Source organism: Scyliorhinus torazame, chromosome 12 (genome assembly GCF_047496885.1).
Source record: "Scyliorhinus torazame isolate Kashiwa2021f chromosome 12, sScyTor2.1, whole genome shotgun sequence".
Taxonomy (NCBI): domain Eukaryota; kingdom Metazoa; phylum Chordata; class Chondrichthyes; order Carcharhiniformes; family Scyliorhinidae; genus Scyliorhinus; species Scyliorhinus torazame.
In genome coordinates, this window is record NC_092718.1 from 102,349,713 (window position 1) to 102,368,747 (window position 19,035).

Here is a 19,035-nt window from a genome sequence, read left to right on the forward strand (position 1 = left end):
CTCTGGGTTGCTGTTGCTGTCCGACCTTCCTCTAACGCTCCGCGAGATGGTCTAGGAACGGTTGCCACCACCTGTAGAACCCCTGCGCAGACCCTCTCAAGGCGAACTTAATCCTCTCCAACTTTATGAACCCAGCCATATCATTTATCCAGGCCTCCAGGCTGGGGGGCTTCGCCTCCTTCCACATTAGCAAGATCCTTCGCCGGGCTACTAGGGACGCAAAGGCCAGAATGCCGGCCTCTTTCGCCTCCTGCACTCCCGGTTCGTCCACTACTCCAAATATTGCTAGCCCCCAGCTTGGCTGACCCGGACTTTCACCACCTGAGATATTGCTCTCCCCACTCCTCTCCAGAACCCCTCCAGTGCCGGGCATGACCAAAACATATGGACATGGTTCGCCGGACTTCCTGAGCACCTCCCACATCTGTCCTCCACCCCAAAGAACCTACTCAGCCTCGACCCGTCATACGCGCTCTGTGAACCACCTTGAATTGTATCAGGCTGAGCCTGGCACACGAGGAAGAGGAATTAACCCTACTTAGGGCATCAGCCCATAGCCCCTCCTCAATCTCCTCCCCCAACTCCTCCTCCCATTTACCCTTCAGCTCCTCTACCAAAGCCTCCCCCTTTCATCTCCTGGTATATCGCCGACACCTTGCCCTCTCCGACCCATACGCCCGAAATCGCCCTATCTTGAATCCCCTGTGCCGGGAGTAGCGGAAATTCCCTCACCTGCCGCCTCACAAATGCCCTCACTTGCATGTACCTGAAAGTGTTTCCCGGGGGTAGCCCAAACTTCTCCTCCAGCGCCCCTAAGCTCGCAAACGTCCCGTCAATGAACAGGTCCCCCATTCTTCTAATCCCTACCCGATGCCAGCTCTGAAATCCCCGTCCATCCTCCCTGGGATGAACCGATGGTTGTCTCTGATCGGGGATCACACCGAGTCTCCCGTCGCACCCCTGTGCCATCTCCACTGCCCCCAGATCTTTAGCGTTGCCGCCACCACCGGGCTCGTGGTGTACCTTGTCGGCAAGAGTGGCAGCGGTGCCGTCACCAGCGCCCCCAGGCTCGTTCCTTTGCAGGACGCCATCTGCAACCTCTTCCACGCCGCCCCCCTCTCCCTCCATCACCCACTTACGGATCATTGCCACGTTGGCTGCCCAATAATAACCACCCAGATTCAGCAATGCCAACCCTCCTCTATCTCTGCTACGCTCCAGGAACCCCCTCCTTACCCGCGGGGTCTTGCTCGCCCACACAAATCCCGTAATGCTCCTGCTTACCCTCTTTAAAAAGGCCTTAGTAATCACAATTGGGAGGCATTGGAATACAAAAAGAAATCTCGGGAGGACCACCATTTTAACCGACTGTACCCTACCCGCCAGCGAGAGTGGCAACCTGTCCCATCTTTTAAAATCCTCCTCCATCTGTTCCACCAGCCACGTCAAATTAAGTTTGTGCAGTGCCCCCCAGCTCCTAGCTACCTGAATCCCCAAGTATCAAAAGCTCCTTTCCGCCCTCCTCAACGGTAGGTCATCTATCCCTCTTCCCTGGTCCACCGGATGGATCACAAAGAGCTCACTCTTTCCCACATTGAGCTTATAGCCCGAAAAGTCTCCAAACTCCCATAGAATCTGCATTACCTCAACCATCCCCTCCACTGGATCCGTCACATATAGCAACAGGTCGTCTGCATACAGCGACACTCAATGTTCCTCTCCCCCTCGAACTACCCCCTTCCATTTCCCCGACTCCCGTAACGCCATGGCCAAAGGTTCAATTACTAATGCGAACAGCAGAGGGGACAGGGGGCACCCCTGCCTCGTCCCTCGATACAGCCGGAAATACTCCGACCTCCGCTGGTTCGTAACCACACTCGCCACCGGGGCTTTATACAGGAGCTTAACCCAACTAATAAACCCTCCCCCGAACGCAAACCTCTTCAAAACTTCCCAGAGATACTCCCACTCTACCCGATCAAAGGCCTTCTCCGCGTCCATGGCTGCCACTATCTCCGCTTCCCCCTCCACCAATGGCATCATTATCACATTTAGGAGCCTTCGTACATTAGTATTTAACTGCCTACCCTTTACGAATCCCGTCTGGTCCTCGTGAATCACCCCCGGGACACAGTCCTCAATCCTCATGGCCAACATTTTTGCCAGCAACTTAGCATCTACATTAAGGAGCGAGATCGGTCTATATGACCCACATTGCAGTGGGTCCTTATCCCGCTTTAAGATCAAAGAGATCGTCGCATCCGACATTGTCGGGGGCAGGGTCCCCCCGTCCCTTGATTCATTGAAGGTCCTTAGCAGCAACGGGGCTAACAGGTCTACATACTTCCTGTAGAACTCCACTGGGAACCCATCCGGCCCCGGGGCCTTCCCTGCCTGCATGCTCCCCAGTCCATTAACCAGCTCCTCCACACCAATTGGCGCCCCAAACCAGCCACCTCCTGCTCCTCCACCCTCGGGAACTTCAACTGATCCAAGAATCGCCGCATCCCCTCTTTTCCCCCTGGGGGCTGGGACCTATACAGTTCCTCGTAAAAGGCCTTAAAAGCCTCATTCACTTTCCCAGCACTCCGCACCATAGTTCCCCTGCCATCTTTGACTCCACCTATTTCCCTCGCTGGCATCCTCTTACGGAGCTGGTGTGCCAGCATCCGGCTCGCCTTCTCCCCATATTCATATATCGCCCCCTGTGCATTCCTCCACTGTGCCTCTGCCTTCCCTGTGGTCAACAGGCCGAACTCCGTCTGGAGACTTCGTCTCTCCCTGAGTAGTCCCTCATCCGGAGCCTCTGCATAGCTCCTGTCCACCCTTAAAATCTCCCCCACTAACCTCTCCCTTTCCCTGCCCTCACTCTTCACCCTGTGAGCCCTGATGGAGATTAACTCTCCCCTGACCATCGCCTTCAGCGCCTCCCATACTACTCCCGCACACTTCCTCGTCTGCCAGCAGTCCCACATCCAATCTCCACAACGGGCGTTGGTCCCTCTCCACCCCCAGCTCTAGTTCCACCCAGTGCGGGGCATGGTCTGAAATGGCTATGGCCGAATACTCCGTTCCCTCCACTTTCGGGATCAGTGCCCTGCCCAAAACAAAAAAATCTATCCGGGAGTAGGCCTTATGTACGTGGGAGAAAAAAGAAAATTATTTGGCCAAAGGTCTGGCAAATCTCCACGGATCTACTCCCCCCATCTGATCCATAAACCCCCTAAGCACCTTGGCCGCAGCCAGCCTCCTCCCCGTCCTAGATCTGGAGCGATCCAGTGCTGGGTCCAGCACCGTGTTAAAATCCCCACCCATTATCAAACTCCCTACCTCCAGGTCTGGAATACGCCCCAACATCCGTTTCATGAATCCAGCATCGTCCCAGTTTGGGGCATATACATTCACCAGTACCACCTCCGTCCCCTGCAACCTACCACTCACCATCACGTATCGGCCTCCCTTGTCCGCTACTATGTTCTTGGGCCAAATGACACCCCCTTTCCCACCAGTATTGCCACCCCTCTATTCTTCGCATCCAGCCCCGAATGGAACACCTGTCCTACCCATCCCTTCCTTAACCTGACCTGATCTGCCACCTTCAAATGTGTCTCCTGAAGCATGACCACGTCTGCCTTCAGTCCCTTTAGGTGTGCGAACATTCGGGCCCTCTTAACTGGCCCATTTAGGCCTCTCACATTCCACGTGATCAGCTGGATTGGGGGGTTACCCCCCCCCCCCCGACTAGCCATCTCCTATCTTAGGCCAGTCCCGTGCCCGCATCTCCCGCTCCCTCCAGTCCCCCAGGCGGGGAACCCCCGCCCCGACCACCTCTTCCATTTTCAGTTCCCCCTCGGACAGTGCAGCAGCAACCCTAGAATCCTCACCCCCTTCCCCCCCATGCTAGATCCACATCTAGCACTTTTGCTCCCCCATATTACTTCCGTGAGTCAGCTGACATCTGCTGACCCCGCCTTCCCGTTGATCTCCTCCGTGTGGGAGTCTCTCCTCCTCCTTACCTTCCTCCATCCCCCCCCTTTTGGCGCGGGAAAAAGCCTGCGCTTTCCTGAACCAGCCCCGCCCCCTGTGGCGCAGGTCCTGTTGCAGCCATCATCCCAGTTCTCTCACCCCCGAGTCTCACCTCCCTCCAGCACCGACGCCCACATTCCCCATCATCATCATCTTGTCTACAGAAAAGAAAAAAGGCAATTTTAGGAATTTTATCCAGAACTCTACCCACATCCCCATCCATCATCCCACCCATGAAATATTCTTTACCCATATTTACAACCCCATATACAACCACATCCCCTCAGTTCGAGTCCAGTTTTTCCGTCTGTATAAAGGTCCAAGCCTCTTCTGGCGTTTCAAAATAATGGTGTCTGTCCTGATAAGTGACCCACAGTCGCCAGGCTGCAGCATGCCGAACCGGACTCTTTTTCTATGCAGCACCACCTTGGCCCGGTTGAAGCCAGCTCTCCTCATTGCCACCTCCGGCTCCAGTCCTGGTAAACTCGGATCACCGCGTTCTCCCATCTGCTGCTCCGCACCTTCTTGGCCCATCTCAGCACACTTTCTTTATCCACGAAGCGATGGAACCTTGCCACTATCGCCCTTGGCGGCTCACCAGCCTTGGGTCTCCTCGCCAGGACCGGGTGAGCCCCTTCCAGCTCCAGGGGGCTCGGAGAGGCCTCCGCTCCCATCAGCGAATGGAGCATCGTGTTCACATACGCCCCAGCATCAGCCCCCTCCACTCCTTCAGGAAGACCCAGAATCCGAAGGTTCTTCCTCCTCGACCTGTTCTCCAGGACCTCAATTCTCTCGGCCTACCTCCTGTGCACCGCCTCGTGCGCCTCCATTTTTACCGCCAGGCCCAGGATCTCGACCTCGTTGGTATTCACCTTATCGTTCACCTCACGAAGCTCCACCGCCTGGGTCTTCTGGGTCTCCTTCAGCCCCTCGATCGCCAACATCATCGGCGCCAGCACCTCCTTTTTCAGCTCCTCCACACATCGCTTGAGGAACCCCTGCTGGTCTGGCCCCCACGCTGCTCGCTCTCCGTCCTCCGCCATCTTGCCCTCCTCCCCTCGTTTTGTTCTCTGCTCCATGGCGTCTTCCCTCGTTGCTCCACCGCTGCTCCCTGCCAAATATTGTGGGGGGGGGTCCTCACTGCTCCTTCCCACACGGGATCAACCAAAAAAAAGCTCCGTTGGGGCTCCTTTGTAGAGCCCAAAAGTCCGTTTCCGCGGGAGCTGCCGAAACGCGCGGCTTAGCTCCGCATCGCCGCAACCCGGAGTCTGGGGGCAGAGTTGAACAGGGAATTTGAGATATGAGGTTTTGGAGAGAGAATTTGAGATGAGGGGATGGTGAACGGGAATTTGGGTTGGTGAATGGGAATTTAGGATGGGGGGGATAGTGAAAAGGGAATTTGGGATGGGGGGATGTTGGAAAGGGAATTTGGGATTGGGAAACTGAGCGCTCCAGTTTCCTCCCACAAGTCCCTGATGATGTGCTTGTTAGGTAATTTGGACATTCTGAATTCTCCCTCAGTGTACCCGAACAGGCGCAGGAATGTGGCGACTAGGGGCTTTTCACAGTAACTTCATTGCAGTGTTAATGTAAGCCTACTTGTGAGAATAAAGATTATTATTGTTATGAAAGGGAATTTGCAATTCGGGGTAGTTATAAAAGGAATTTGGGATTGGGAAAATTGCTGTTGCAAAATGTATCTGTTTTACTGAACTTCTTTCTCTCTCTCTTACCCCTCTCCCTCTTGCCCCGCCCCTGCCTCTCACACCCCTACCTCTCCTTCCCATTCCCTCTCCCCCACCCCTCTTGCTCCTCCTCTCCCTCTCATCACCTCCTCTCGTTCTCGTTCCCCCCTCTCCCTCCCCCTCCCACTCATCCCCCCCTTTCATCCCCCTTCTTGCTCGCCCCTCCCTCACTCGCTCGCCCCTCCCTCTCTCGCTCGCCCCTCCCTCACTCGCTCGCCTCTCCCTCACTCGCTCGCCCCTCCCTCACTCGCTCACCCCTCCCTCACTCGCTCTTCCTCCCTCACTCGCTCTCCCTCCCTCACTTGCTCCACCCTCCCTCACTCCCTCTCCCCTCCCTCACTCGCACCTCCCTTCGCTCATTCGCTCCACCCTCTCTCACTTGCTCCCCCCTCTCTCACTCGCTCCCCCCTCCCTCACTCACTCTTCTTCCCTCACTCGCTCTCCCTCCCTTACTCGCTCCACCCTCCCTCACTCCCTCTCCCCTCCCTCACTCGTGCCCCCTCCCTCACTCGTGCCCCCTCCCTCACTCGCGCCCCCTCCCTCACTCGCACCCCATCGCTCACTCGCACCCCCCTCCCTCACTCACTTCCTCCCCCTCCCTCACTCACTTCCTCCCCCTCCCTCGCATGCTCCCCCCTCACTCACTCTCCCTCCCTCTCTCGCTCCCCCTCCCTCACTCACTTCCTCCCTCACTCACTTCCTCCCTCACTCGCACTCCCTCTCTCGCTCCCCCTCCCTCACTTACTTCCTCCCTCACTCACTTCCTCCCTCACTCGCACTCCCTCCCTCACTCGCTCCACCCTCCCTCACTTCCTCTCCCCTCACTCACTTCCTCCCCCTCCCTCACTCGCTCCACCCTCCCTCACTCACTCTTCCTCCCTCACTCGCTCTCCCTCACTCGCTCCACCCTCCCTCACTTCCTCTCCCCTCCCTCACTCCCTCTCCCCTCCCTCACTCGTGCCCCCTCCCTCACTCGTGCCCCCTCCCTCACTCGTGCCCCCTCCCTCACTCGTGCCCCCTCCCTCACTCGCACCCCCCTCCCTCACTCGCACCCCCCTCCCTCACTCGCACCCCCTCCCTCACTCACTTCCTCCCCCTCCCTCACTCGCTCCCCCCTCACTCACTCCCCCTTCCTCACTTGCTCCCCCTCCCTCACTCACTCCCCCTCCCTCACTCGCTCCCCTCTCACTCACTCGTTCCCTGTCACTCGCTCGCTCACCCTCTCTCGCTCTCCTTCTTCCCTCTCTCGCTCCCTTCTTCCCTCTCGCTCCCCTCTCCTTCCCTTTCACACCCCCCCCCCTCTCTTTTTCTCTCCACAGGTGCTGCTGTGCCCCAGAGTGCCCCCCCAGTGCCTACTGGCTCCTCCCATTTCAGATTCCCTCCCTCCACCCCCTCAGATGTGCTGTCCCCCACCGAGGACCTGCGATCGCCGGCTGCCTACTCGGCTGTGGCCCGCCGGATGGGCCGCGGCTCTGTGAGCGACTGCAGTGACGGCACCTCGGTTAACTCGGAGATCGAGGAGGGGCTGCCAGATGAGCGGCGAGGGGGGGCCGCTGACCTCAACGGCTTCCGGGGCGGTGGCGGGGCAGGACCCCCTCCTCACGGGATCTTCCGCATCTATCCCCGACACCGGGTCCACACGGAACCGCTCAGCCCCTTCCCAGTGTCGCCAATGGCGACGGGGGGCCCTTTGCTGGCTCCGCCGCTCTCACCCGCGCTCTCGGTCACGCCAACCCACCTGAGCTACACGCCATCGCCAAGCCTCAGCCCCATGTACCCGGGGGCCAGCCATTTCTCCTTCAACCCTGACGATATGAAGCGCTACCTCCAGGCCCATACTCAGAGCGTTTACAACTATCACCTCAGCCCTCGGGCCTTCCTGCACTACCCCAACATTGTGGTGCCCCAGCCCCAGAGGCCTGAGAACAAGCCCCACCACCACCACCACCACCATCCCCCACCATTGCCCCCCTTGCCCCTACCACCCTTGCCTCCGGAGGAGCCGCCCTCCTTCAAGTTCAAGCTCCAGCCCCCGCCCCCGGGCCGCAAGAACCGCGAGAAGGCCCGACCAGTTGGCCAAGAGGCCGAGGAGGCTCCAGGCTGCAGTAGGCCCCTGCCCCAGATTAAGGTGGAGCCCATCTCGGATCCTGAGGATGAGGAGGAGGAGGACGTGACGGTGGAGGTGACCGATATCAGCGAGGAGGAAGATGGCGAGGTTTTCAAGACCCCCACGGCCATCGAGGCCCTGCCGCCCCCTCTGCCGCCGGCCTCTGTCCCCGCCCCCACCTCCCGGGAGGCCAGTCGGCCGGACGCTCGCTGCATCCCGTTGAAGCTCCGCTTCAAGAGACGGTGGAGCGAGGACCAGCGAGTGGAGGCGGCAGCCGACGAGATGGACGATAAGAAACCGCGGGCCGAGGAGCCCCCTGGGTGTCCAGGGACAGCCCGTCGGGAGAGCACGGACCTCCAGCAGGCTACTGCCGAACTCTCCCTGGAGAACAAGGAGTCGTGACGGGGTCTCTCTCTCTCTCTCTCTCTCTCTCTCCCTCTCAATGCTCTCTCTCTCCCATTGCCCCCTGCCTTCCACCCGGGAGCACAGGGCAGGAGGGATGTGGTGGCAGTTGGGGAGGGGGGGGAGGGGGGTCGTACGTAGGTGTCAAACCTCTGGTCCCCGGCACCAAGGTTCGAAACCTCTAAAGACAAAATGGCCTTCAACCAGGACAACTCCAGGGTGCCTTATTGACTCCTGCAGGTCTCGGTCGCGTGGGTCGTGGGATAGGGCGGTTTCCCCCCTGTCTCCCTCACTTAGCACCGCCATTTTTATTTTGTCTTTTTTTTAAATAGAGATGAAGTCTTGACTTTTAATTCGACGGGGGTGGGTGAGGTGTTTACTTTTATTAATTTTAAGGAGGAAGAAAGAAACCCAAAAAACCTTTTTTTGTTTACTCTATTTTTAAAGATAATTATTCCTCTTTCGAGGTCTCGGTCTCGCGCCCCCCCCCCCCCATCCCGACATCCACCAAGCCAACCACCATCACGTCAATTTGAGGGCCCACTTTTCCCTTTCCTCTCTCTCTCTCTCACACACAGACAAGATGGCTGCCGGTGACAGTGGTCCCTGGGTTGGCAGCCGAATGAGGGAAAGGGGTGAGATTGACTCTGTTAAAATAAACCCTTTCGGAATGGAGCTGCTGTCATTAAATGCAGGTTACCACTGGCAATGCCAGTGGAAGCTCATCATGGCAAAGTCCCCTCATTAGCTGCCTGAAGGCTTAACATTGATGTTTTGCCAGTTGGGTGTTTTATTCAACCCAATTTTCTTTTAATGTGTAGAAAAGTGAAGGCAAATGTTTTGAGATCAAATATTTCTGTCTCCCGCCTTTGTTTCTCTCTCCCCCCCCAAAAAAAAAGTTTAGGGAGGAGAGTCATTTGACTGCCATTTTATTGAATTCTCGACTCCTGAACCCTTTCCAGCTCAAAATGGCTGCTGGGCACAGCCTTGCTGACCAACGGGGAAGACGATTGGGGAGAGTGGGCATGGTCCTTTTTTTGAAACCATTTCTTTTTCTTTTTTAGAAATATTTTAAATTCTATTTATAAAAACATTTTACTGCGAAGGTGGGGAGGGAGGTGTGGGTTTGAGAGACGGGGACAGGAATTTGGGGGGTGGGTTTAAGGTGTGGGGGTGGGAGAAGAGCGGAGGGTCACCCGACTGGGGGGCTGACACAAAGCCAAGGAAGAGACTGTCCTACGCTGTAGATCCAGGGGAGGATGCTTAGACACTTGGTGTTGGACGGAGCCCCCATGCAGGGAACAGGCAAGGCCCAGGCTCCATCCAGAGCCTACGCTCCGTTATCTCCAGATTGAGAGTAAAGGTGGTGGTTGGTGGGAGGGAGGGATAGGGGAGAGAGATAGGGGGTGTGAGGGAGGGAAGCGGGTAGGCAAGGACATGAGGTGGGGTGGGTTTAACTTTCTGACAATCACTTTTTAAGTATGTGTAAGCTTCTCTAATAAAGCTGATTCGACTGACAGGCTTAGGGAGTCACTCTTCCCCACAAGGCCAAGTCTACAAGAATTTGGTGGAGAGAGGGGTTGGGGGCTTGGGAGAGGGGGTTGAGGGCTCGGGAGACGGGGGGTTGGGGGTTCGTGCCGATACAGCAGGTTTGCCTCTCGAGCCGAACTGTTGCCTCAGCGACATGCAATCCCACAGTCCTGGGACAATAGTACAGAATTCCATTCCCGAGTCCCTCGATGACAAGAGAGTCAGCGCAAGCGATCCGTCTGCCTCGGAAGATGCCTCCTGCAGTCGAATGTCGAGCGCTCAACCCCGACAAGCCATCTACAACTGATAAATGTATGTCTCTGCCACCTGCTTGAGAATGGTGATTCATGACACTGCGCAGGAGGAGGCTTTTCGGGCCCATTTTCCCTGTGCTCGCTCTTTTGGCAGAGTTTTCACATCTTGTCTGGTTCTTTTGCCAATGATTTTAGACTGAGGGTTTCCTCCCACTTTCCCCTCTATTGACATGTTTTTCGCATGCCTCGATTAAATCTCTTCCCCGCGAACCTTCTCTGCTCCAAGGAGGACAATCCCAGCCTCTCCACAATATCTGAACTCCCTCATCCCTGGGAGCATTCTGGGAAATGCTTGTTGAAGTGCAGGGCTCAGATTCGGACACGATCCTCCAGCTAAAGCCTAACCAAAGTGCGATGGAATGTTGGGCATGACTTTGTTGCATATATGTGTCCTACCTCTCCCAGAATGCACTGCCAATACTGGCTCCCCTGGTCAACTGGAACAGGGAGCGAGAGGAGGGTGTGGGATGGCCAATGTCCATTCACCTTGATGACAGCAAGGCAGATTTGCTCCCGAACTAAACCAACCTGTTGCCTCTCGCCTCCGCTTCCAGGTTCTAAAATTACTTCCACGGGATCTTCACCTCTGTAATTCCAATGGGTTTGGATGAATCCCACCCCTATCCTGGCGGGGGAGGTGATGACCGTGGGGCTTGGTGGCCTGCTTGTTTCTCTTGCCTCTGCCTACTTCCCCTGGGGTGGGGGAGGAGGGGGGTTGCGAGAATTCACCTAATTTTCTGCATCTCATGCTTTCATCAATGAACTTGATACAACCTTGAGCAGTGATGTTTGGGGGGGACAGAAAGAAGATGGGTAAGGGGTATGGATGGGTCTCCTGTGTTCCCCCCCCCCCCACACCCCTCAAAGCCCACGATCCATTCTGGACCTGTGCGTTTAGGTCGTCAGGTTGGGATGTCACACCAACTTAGCTCCTGCTAGGTGGTCACTGGCCCTTGCAGGAAGTAAAACTGGTGGGAAAAGCTAGAGGGGGGGGGGGGCGGGGGTGGTGAACGATGAGGCAGACGTAAGCTCATCTCCTTGGCCATTATGATGGGGGACTGGGGCAAACTTGGGGGAGGGGCAGAAATCAGTGGTGGGGAGCGGGGGAAATGCCCATAGGGTTGGAATTAGACTGGAAGGTTCCCTGAAATTGTGAGATGCAGCTCCCCTGGACACAGGGCCCCAGCTCTGGCCTGCTCGTAGGCCCGGTCACTGAGCGGGTGTTTTTGGCAACCACTGGCTGGGGGAAGGGGCATGGAGACAGGCTGGAGCTTGCTGCTCCCCTCTCAGTTTGTTATATCCGCAGCAAAGAAAACCCTAGCTCCCCTTGCCCAGACCTCTATCCCCCATCCCCCCAAATCCCCCACTTTTCCCCCAGCTGTGAAGAGACGGATTCAGTCTCTCTTGGCATACTGCATTCCTCCCTTGCGCTGGCCCTCCCCTTGCCGCGCCCAATGTCGATCAGCCTGATCAAACTGCCTTATCTGACCAGTCCTGTAAATATAAGTATACAGAAATTATTGGATTCGCGGTTCAAAAATGTATCATAAAAAAAATTAAAAATTTTGACATTTACCAACCTCCATCTCAATCGTGTGTTTTGTTTTCTGTGTCGCCAACCTTGGACTCGGACCACACCTCGCCCTCTCTCTTTCTCTCACTCCCTCCGTTCAGCCTGTTACACAGGACCAAGAAGAGACCCATTCAACCCATCTCGAGCCTGTTACACACGAGCAGGAGGAGACCCATTCAGCCCCTCTCGAGCCTGTTACACAGGAACAGGAGGAGACCCATTCAGCCCATCTCGAGCCTGTTACGCAGGAACAGGAGGAGACTCATTCAGCCCATCTCGAGCCTGTTACACAGGAACAGGAGGAGACCCATTCAGCCCATCTTGAGCCTGTTACGCAGGAACAGGAGGAGACTCATTCAGCCCATCTCGAGCCTGTTACGCAGGAACAGGAGGAGACTCATTCAGCCCATCTCGAGCCTGTTACACACGAGCAGGAGGAGACCCATCCTGCCCCTCTCGAGCCTGTTACACAGGAACAGGAGGAGACCCATTCAGCCCCTCTCGAGCCTGTTACACAGGAACAGGAGGAGGAATGCTTCTCTGACATCACCCCTGAACAGCCTAGCTCTCATTCAAGGTTCTGCAACATCCCCCACTTCCTGTGGACTTGCCCTCACCATTGGAGATAATAGTGATCTCTGTTGCCCTCTATGGAACATCTTAATCATCTGAAGCGCCTTGATTGAATCACCCCATAACCTTCAGGACACTGCGGGAATATAAACTCCATCTCCACTACCTTGTGCAGGTAATTTAACCCTTTCAGAACCGATTACAGCAACCTGATTCTGTTGCCACCGCTCGGAATTCAAGGCTAAGGCATTGGGCAGTGGTTGGGAAATACAATTCAAGAAAGGGTGGGGAAGGTTAGACCCTGACTGTGGGCTGCTGGGATTACTCAGTCTGGGCGTACCCACCTTATGTCCAGTTTAGGGAGGATTCCCAGGGTCAATCAAACTCTTCCTCACTTGATCAATGTGACGCAAGCATTTCCACATTGAACTCGCCCATGAGCGTAGGAAAGGTCCAGGCTTTTATCTCAGGCCTGTTTTATTCGTTCACTGGATGTGGGCTTCGCTGGTTAGGCCAGCATTTATTGTCCATCACTAGTTGCCCTTCAGAAGGTGGTGGTGAGGTGCCTTCTTGAACCGCTGCAGTCCACTAGGTGTAGGCACACCCACTGTGCTATTAGGGAGGTAGTTCCAGGATTTTGCCCCAGCGACAGTGAAGGAGCAGCCAATATATTTCCAAGTTGGGGTGGTTGGGAGGGGAACCTCCAGGTGGTGGGGTTCCCAGGTATCTGCTGCCCTTGTCCTTCTAGATGGTAGTGGTCGTGGGTTTGGAAGGTGCTGTCTTAGGAACGTTGGTGAGTTACTGCAGTGCATCTTGTAGATGGTGCACACGGCTGTCACTGTTCGTCGGTGGTGGAGGGTTTGAATGTTTGTGGAAGGGGGAGCAATCAAGCGGGGCTGCTTTGTCCTGGATGGTGTCGAGCTTCTTAAGTGTTGCTGCACTCATCCAGGCAAGCGGGAAATATTCCATTACACTCCTGACTTGTGCCTTGTAGAAGTGGACAGGCTTTGGGGGGTCAGGAGAAGAGTTACTCACCGTAGGATTCCTAGTCTTTGACCTGCCCTGGTAGCCACAGTAGTAATGTGGCTAGTCCAGTTCAGTTTCTGATCAATGGTAACCCCCAGGATGTTGATTGTGGGGGATTCAGTGATGGTGATGCCATTGAATATCAACGGGTGATGGTTAGATCCTCTCTTGTGGGAGATGGCCATTGCCTGGCCTTGATGCAAACCCGCTGGTGGGGTCAACTCAGTATGCAGTGGTGCCCATGGTGGAGGGGGGGAGGGGTCCTAACCAGGATTCTGTACAGCTGTTACATAACTCCCACCCCTGTGTATTCCACACACCTCACAATGAAGACCAATGTTTCATTGGCTTCAGATTATTTGGGGGGGGGGGGGGGATCTGTCCCTCGTCTGTTTGTGGTCTCTGTGCGGGGGGATCTGTCCCTCGTCTGTTTGTGGTCTCTGTGCGGGGGGATCCGTCCCTCGTCTGTTTGTGGTCTCTGTGCGGGGGGATCTGTCCCTCGTCTGTTTGTGGTCTCTGTGCGGGGGGATCCGTCCCTCGTCTGTTTGTGGTCTCTGTGCGGGGGGATCCGTCCCTCGTCTGTTTGTGGTCTCTGTGCGGGGGGATCCGTCCTCTGTTTGTGGTCTCTGTGCGGGGGGATCCGTCCCTCGTCTGTTTGTGGTCTCTGTGCGGGGGGATCCGTCCTTTGTCTGTTTGTGGTCTCTGTGCGGGGGGATCTGTCCCTCGTCTGTTTGTGGTCTCTGTGCGGGGGGATCCGTCCCTCGTCTGTGGTCTCTGTGCGGGGGGATCCGTCCCTCGTCTGTTTGTGGTCTCTGTGCGGGGGGATCCGTCCCTCGTCTGTTTGTGGTCTCTGTGCGGGGGGATCCGTCCCTCGTCTGTGGTCTCTGTGCGGGGGATCCGTCCCTCGTCTGTTTGTGGTCTCTGTGCGGGGGGATCCGTCCCTCGTCTGTTTGTGGTCTCTGTGCGGGGGGATCCGTCCCTCGTCTGTTTGTGGTCTCTGTGCGGGGGGATCCGTCCCTCGTCTGTTTGTGGTCTCTGTGCGGGGGGATCTGTCCCTCGTCTGTTTGTGGTCTCTGTGCGGGGGGATCCGTCCCTCGTCTGTGGTCTCTGTGCGGGGGGATCCGTCCCTCGTCTGTTTGTGGTCTCTGTGCGGGGGGATCCGTCCCTCGTCTGTTTGTGGTCTCTGTGCGGGGGGATCCGTCCCTCGTCTGTGGTCTCTGTGCGGGGGATCCGTCCCTCGTCTGTTTGTGGTCTCTGTGCGGGGGGATCCGTCCCTCGTCTGTGGTCTCTGTGCGGGGGGATCCGTCCCTCGTCTGTTTGTGGTCTCTGTGCGGGGGGATCCGTCCCTCGTCTGTTTGTGGTCTCTGTGCGGGGGGATCCGTCCCTCGTCTGTTTGTGGTCTCTGTGCGGGGGGATCCGTCCCTCGTCTGTTTGTGGTCTCTGTGCGGGGGGATCTGTCCCTCGTCTGTGGTCTCTGTGCGGGGGGATCCGTCCCTCGTCTGTTTGTGGTCTCTGTGCGGGGGGAGCTGTCCCTCGTCTGTGGTCTCTGTGCGGGGGGATCTGTCCCTCGTCTGTGGTCTCTGTGCGGGGGGATCCGTCCCTCGTCTGTTTGTGGTCTCTGTGCGGGGGGATCCGTCCCTCGTCTGTTTGTGGTCTCTGTGCTTGGAGTCCCTGCTCCAATGGTTCTTGATCCTGATGTTTCTCTTTCATAGGTACAAAATCTTTCTTTGCATTGAGGACTCAACCTGCCCCAGTTTGGCCCCTTGTTTGAATGGTGCGAATATCCTTCTGCAGAGGTCCCACTGACTTTCACAGGGGCGGGGAAAGTGCAGAGAGGGAGGGGGGCATAAGACACAGGGATAGAAACAGGCCACTCGGCCCATCGAGTTTGCTCCGCCATTCCATGAGATCGTTACTGATCTGATGTGATAATCCTCAACTACATTTTCCCGTTTATCCCATAACCCTTGATAGCCGTGCTGATTAACAATCTGTCTATCTCAGCCTTGAACATACTTAATGGCCCAGCCCCGACAGCCCTCTGTGGTAAAGAATTCCAGAGATTTACTATCCTCTGAGAGAAGAAATTCCTCCTCATCCCTGTCTGAAATGGGTGACCCCTTACTCTGAGATTATGGCCTCTGGTCCTAGACTCTCCCAAAAGGGGAGACATCCTCTCAGCATCTACCCTGTCAAGCCCCCTGAGAATCCTCAATAAGGTCTCCTCTCATTCTTCTCAACTCCAATGAGCACAGGCCCAAACTACGCGCACTGGCCTTTTAAGAAACTCCCTCCATACCCGGGATCAGCACCGTGAACCATCTCTGGACTGTCTCCAATGTCAGTGCATCTTTCTCTAGGTCAGGGGACCAAAATTGTTCACAGCATTCCAGGCCTAACTAGTGCGCTGACCTTTCACCCTCTGGGGTGGGGGCGGGGCAGCGTCCTGACCTCCAATCACTGCGGTCAGATTAGACTTGGGGAGCAGCAATGTAGCATAGTGGTTAGCACAGTTGCTAGTCCCAGGGTCCCAGATTCGAATGATGGCTTGGGTTACTGTCTGCGGAGTCTGCACGTCCTCCCCGTGTGTGCTTGGGTTTCCTCCGGGTGCTCCAGTTTACTCCCACAGTCCAAAGACGTGCAGGTTAGCTGGATTGCCCATGATAAATTGCCGTTCGTGTCCAAAAAGGTTAAGTTGGCTCACTGAGTTACGCGAATAGGGTGGAGTGGGCTTGGGTAGGGTGCTCTTTCCAAGGGCCGGTGCAGACTCGATGGGCCGAATGGCTTCCTTCAGCAATGTAAATTCTATGACACTCCTGCCTCTCCCTCTGCATGTGCCCGGGAGCAGGGCATGAGCTGGCAGCGGTGAAAGTTTCAATGTGATGAGAAAGCAGAGAGGACCGGTGAGTGGCAGCAGCGAGAGGAGCAGAGAGAGTCAAAGTGGGGAGCAGACAGTGAAGGGCAACGTAGGTGGACAAGAAAAGAGATGGGATGACGGACCCGCCTGCACCGGCACCCAGTGATGTTGCTATCTACCCTGATCGGAACAACTTCAGCCAAGAGTCTGCGGAGCACGGTTGTCCTGGGAGTGTTTGATAGGGACAGTGCAGAGGGAGCTTTACTCTGTATCAAACCCCGTGCTGTACCTGTCCTGGGAGTGTTTGATGGGGACAGTGAAGAGGGAGCTTTACTCTGTATCTAACCCCGTGCTGTACCTGTCCTGGGAGTGCTAATGGTGACAGTGTAGAGGGAGCTTTACTCTGTATCTAACCCTGTGCTGTACCTGTCCTGGGGGTGTTTGATGGGGACAGTGTAGAGGGAGCTTTACTCTGTATCTAACCCCATGCTGTACCTGTCGTGGGAGTGTTTGATGGGGACAGTGTAGAGGGAGCTTTACTCTGTATCTCACCCCATGCTGTCCCTGTCCTGGGAGTGTTTGATGGCGACAGTGTAGAGGGAGCTTTACTCTGTATCTAACCTCGTGCTGTACCTGTCCTGGGAGTGTTTGATGGGGACAGTGTAGAGGGAGCTTTACTCTGTATCTAACCCCATGCTGTACATGCCCTGGGAGTGTTTGATGGGGACCGTGTAGAGGGAGCTTTACTCTGTATCTAGTCCTGTGCTGTCCCTGTCCTGGGAGTGTTTGATGGGGACAGTGCAGAGGGAGCTTTACTCTGTATCTCACCCCGTGCTGTACCTGTCCTGGGAGTGTTTGATGGGGACAGTGCAGAGGGAGCTTTACTCTGTATCTCACCCCGTGCTGTACCTGTCCTGGGAGTGTTTGATGGGGACAGTGTAGAGGGAGCTTTACTCTGTATCTCACCCCATGCTGTACCTGTCCTGGGAGTGTTTGATGGGGACAGTGTAGAGGGAGCTTTACCCTGTATCTAACCCCGTGCTGTACCTGTCCTGGGAGTGTTTGATGGGGACAGTGTAGAGGGAGCTTTACTCTGTATCGAACCCAGTGTTGTACCTGTCCTGCGAGTGTTTGATGGGGACAGTGTAGAGGGAGCTTTACTCTGTATCTAGCCCCGTGCTGTCCCTGTCCTGGGAGTGTTTGATGGCGACAGTGTAGAGGGAGCTTTACCCTGTATCTAACCCCGTGCTGTACCTGTCCTGGGAGTGTTTGATGGGGACAGTGTAGAGGGAGCTTTACTCTGTATCGAACCCAGTGTTGTACCTGTCCTGCGAGTGTTTGATGGGGACAGTGTAGAGGGAGCTTTACTCTGTATCTAGCCCCGTGCTGTCCCTGTCCTGGGAGTGTTTGATGGCGACAGTGTAGAGGGAGCTTTACTCTGTATCTAACCCCGTGCTGTACCTGTCCTGGGAGTGTTTGATGGGGACAGTGTAGAGGGAGCTTTATTCTGTATCTCACCCCGTGCTGTACCTGTCCTGGGAGTGTTTGATGGGGACAGTGTAGAGGGAGCTTTACTCTGTATCTAGCCCCGTGCTGTCCCTGTCCTGGGAGTGTTTGATGGCGACAGTGTAGAGGGAGCTTTACTCTGTATCTAACCCCGTGCTGTACCTGTCCTGGGAGTGTTTGATGGGGACAGTGTATCTCACCCCGTGCTGTACCTGTCCTGGGAGTGTTTGATGGGGTCAGTGTAGACGGAGCTTTACTCTGTATCTCACCCCGTGCTGTACCTGTCCTGGGAGTGTTTGATGGGGTCAGTGTAGACGGAGCTTTACTCTGTATCTTACCCCGTGCTGTACCGGTCTGGGAGTGTTTGATGGGGACAGTGTGGAGAGAGCTTTACTCTTTATCAAACCCGGCTGTACCTGTCCTGGAAGTGTTTGATGGGGACAGTGTAGAGGGAGCTTTACTCTGTATCTAACCCCGTGCTGCACCTGTCCTGGGAGTGTTTGATGGGGACAGTGTAGAGAGAGCTTTACTCTGTATCTCACCCCGTGCTGTACCTGTCCTGGGAGTGTTTGATGGGGACAGTGTAGAGGGAGCTTTACTCTGTATCTCACCCCATGCTGTCCCTGTCCTGGGAGTGTTTGATGGCGACAGTGTAGAGGGAGCTTTACTCTGTATCTAACCCCGTGCTGTACCTGTCCTGGGAGTGTTTGATGGGGACAGTGTAGAGGGAGCTTTACTCTGTATCTAACCCCGTGCTGTACCTGTCCTGGGAGTGTTTGATGGGGACAGTGTGGAGGGAGCTTTACTCTGTATCTAACCCCGTGCTGTACCTGTCCTGGGGGTGTTTGATGGGGACAGTGCGGAGGGAGCTTTACTCTGTATCTAGCCCCGTGCTGTCCCTGTTCTGGGAGTGTTTGATGGGGACAGTGCAGAGGGAGCTTTACTCTGTGTCTCAACCCGTGCTGTACCTGTCCTGGGAGCGTTTGATGGCGACAGTGCAGAGGGAGCTTTACTCAGTATCTAACCCCGTGCTGTCCCTGTCCTGGGAGTGTTTGATGGGGACAGTGCAGAGGGAGCTTTACTCTGTCTCAACCCGTGCTGTACCTGTCCTGGGAGTGTTTGATGTGGACAGTGTAGAGGGAGCTTTACTCTGTATCTAACCCCGTGCTGTACCTGTCCTGGGAGTGTTTGATGGGGACAGTGTAGAGGGAGCTTTACTCTGTATCTCACCCCATGCTGTCCCTGTCCTGGGAGTGTTTGATGGCGCCAGTGTAGAGGGAGCTTTACTCTGTATCTAACCCCGTGCTGTACCTGTCCTGGGAGTGTTTGATGGGGTCAGTGTAGACGGAGCTTTACTCTGTATCTTACCCCGTGCT

At 55.8% G+C, this 19,035-nt stretch overlaps 1 protein-coding gene across 1 annotated transcript in view; it reads left to right on the top strand.

Annotated features, from left to right (window-relative positions):
* erf (Ets2 repressor factor) overlaps window positions 1-9,413 on the top strand; it is a 338,698-nt gene extending 329,285 nt beyond the window's left edge. The window contains exon 4 of the mRNA XM_072469068.1: window positions 7,091-9,413. Within this exon, the coding sequence (XP_072325169.1) occupies window positions 7,091-8,280 (1,190 nt within the window). The 3' untranslated portion in view covers window positions 8,281-9,413. The remainder of the gene's footprint in view (window positions 1-7,090) is intronic.
* The last annotated feature ends 9,622 nt before the right edge of the window (window positions 9,414-19,035 follow it).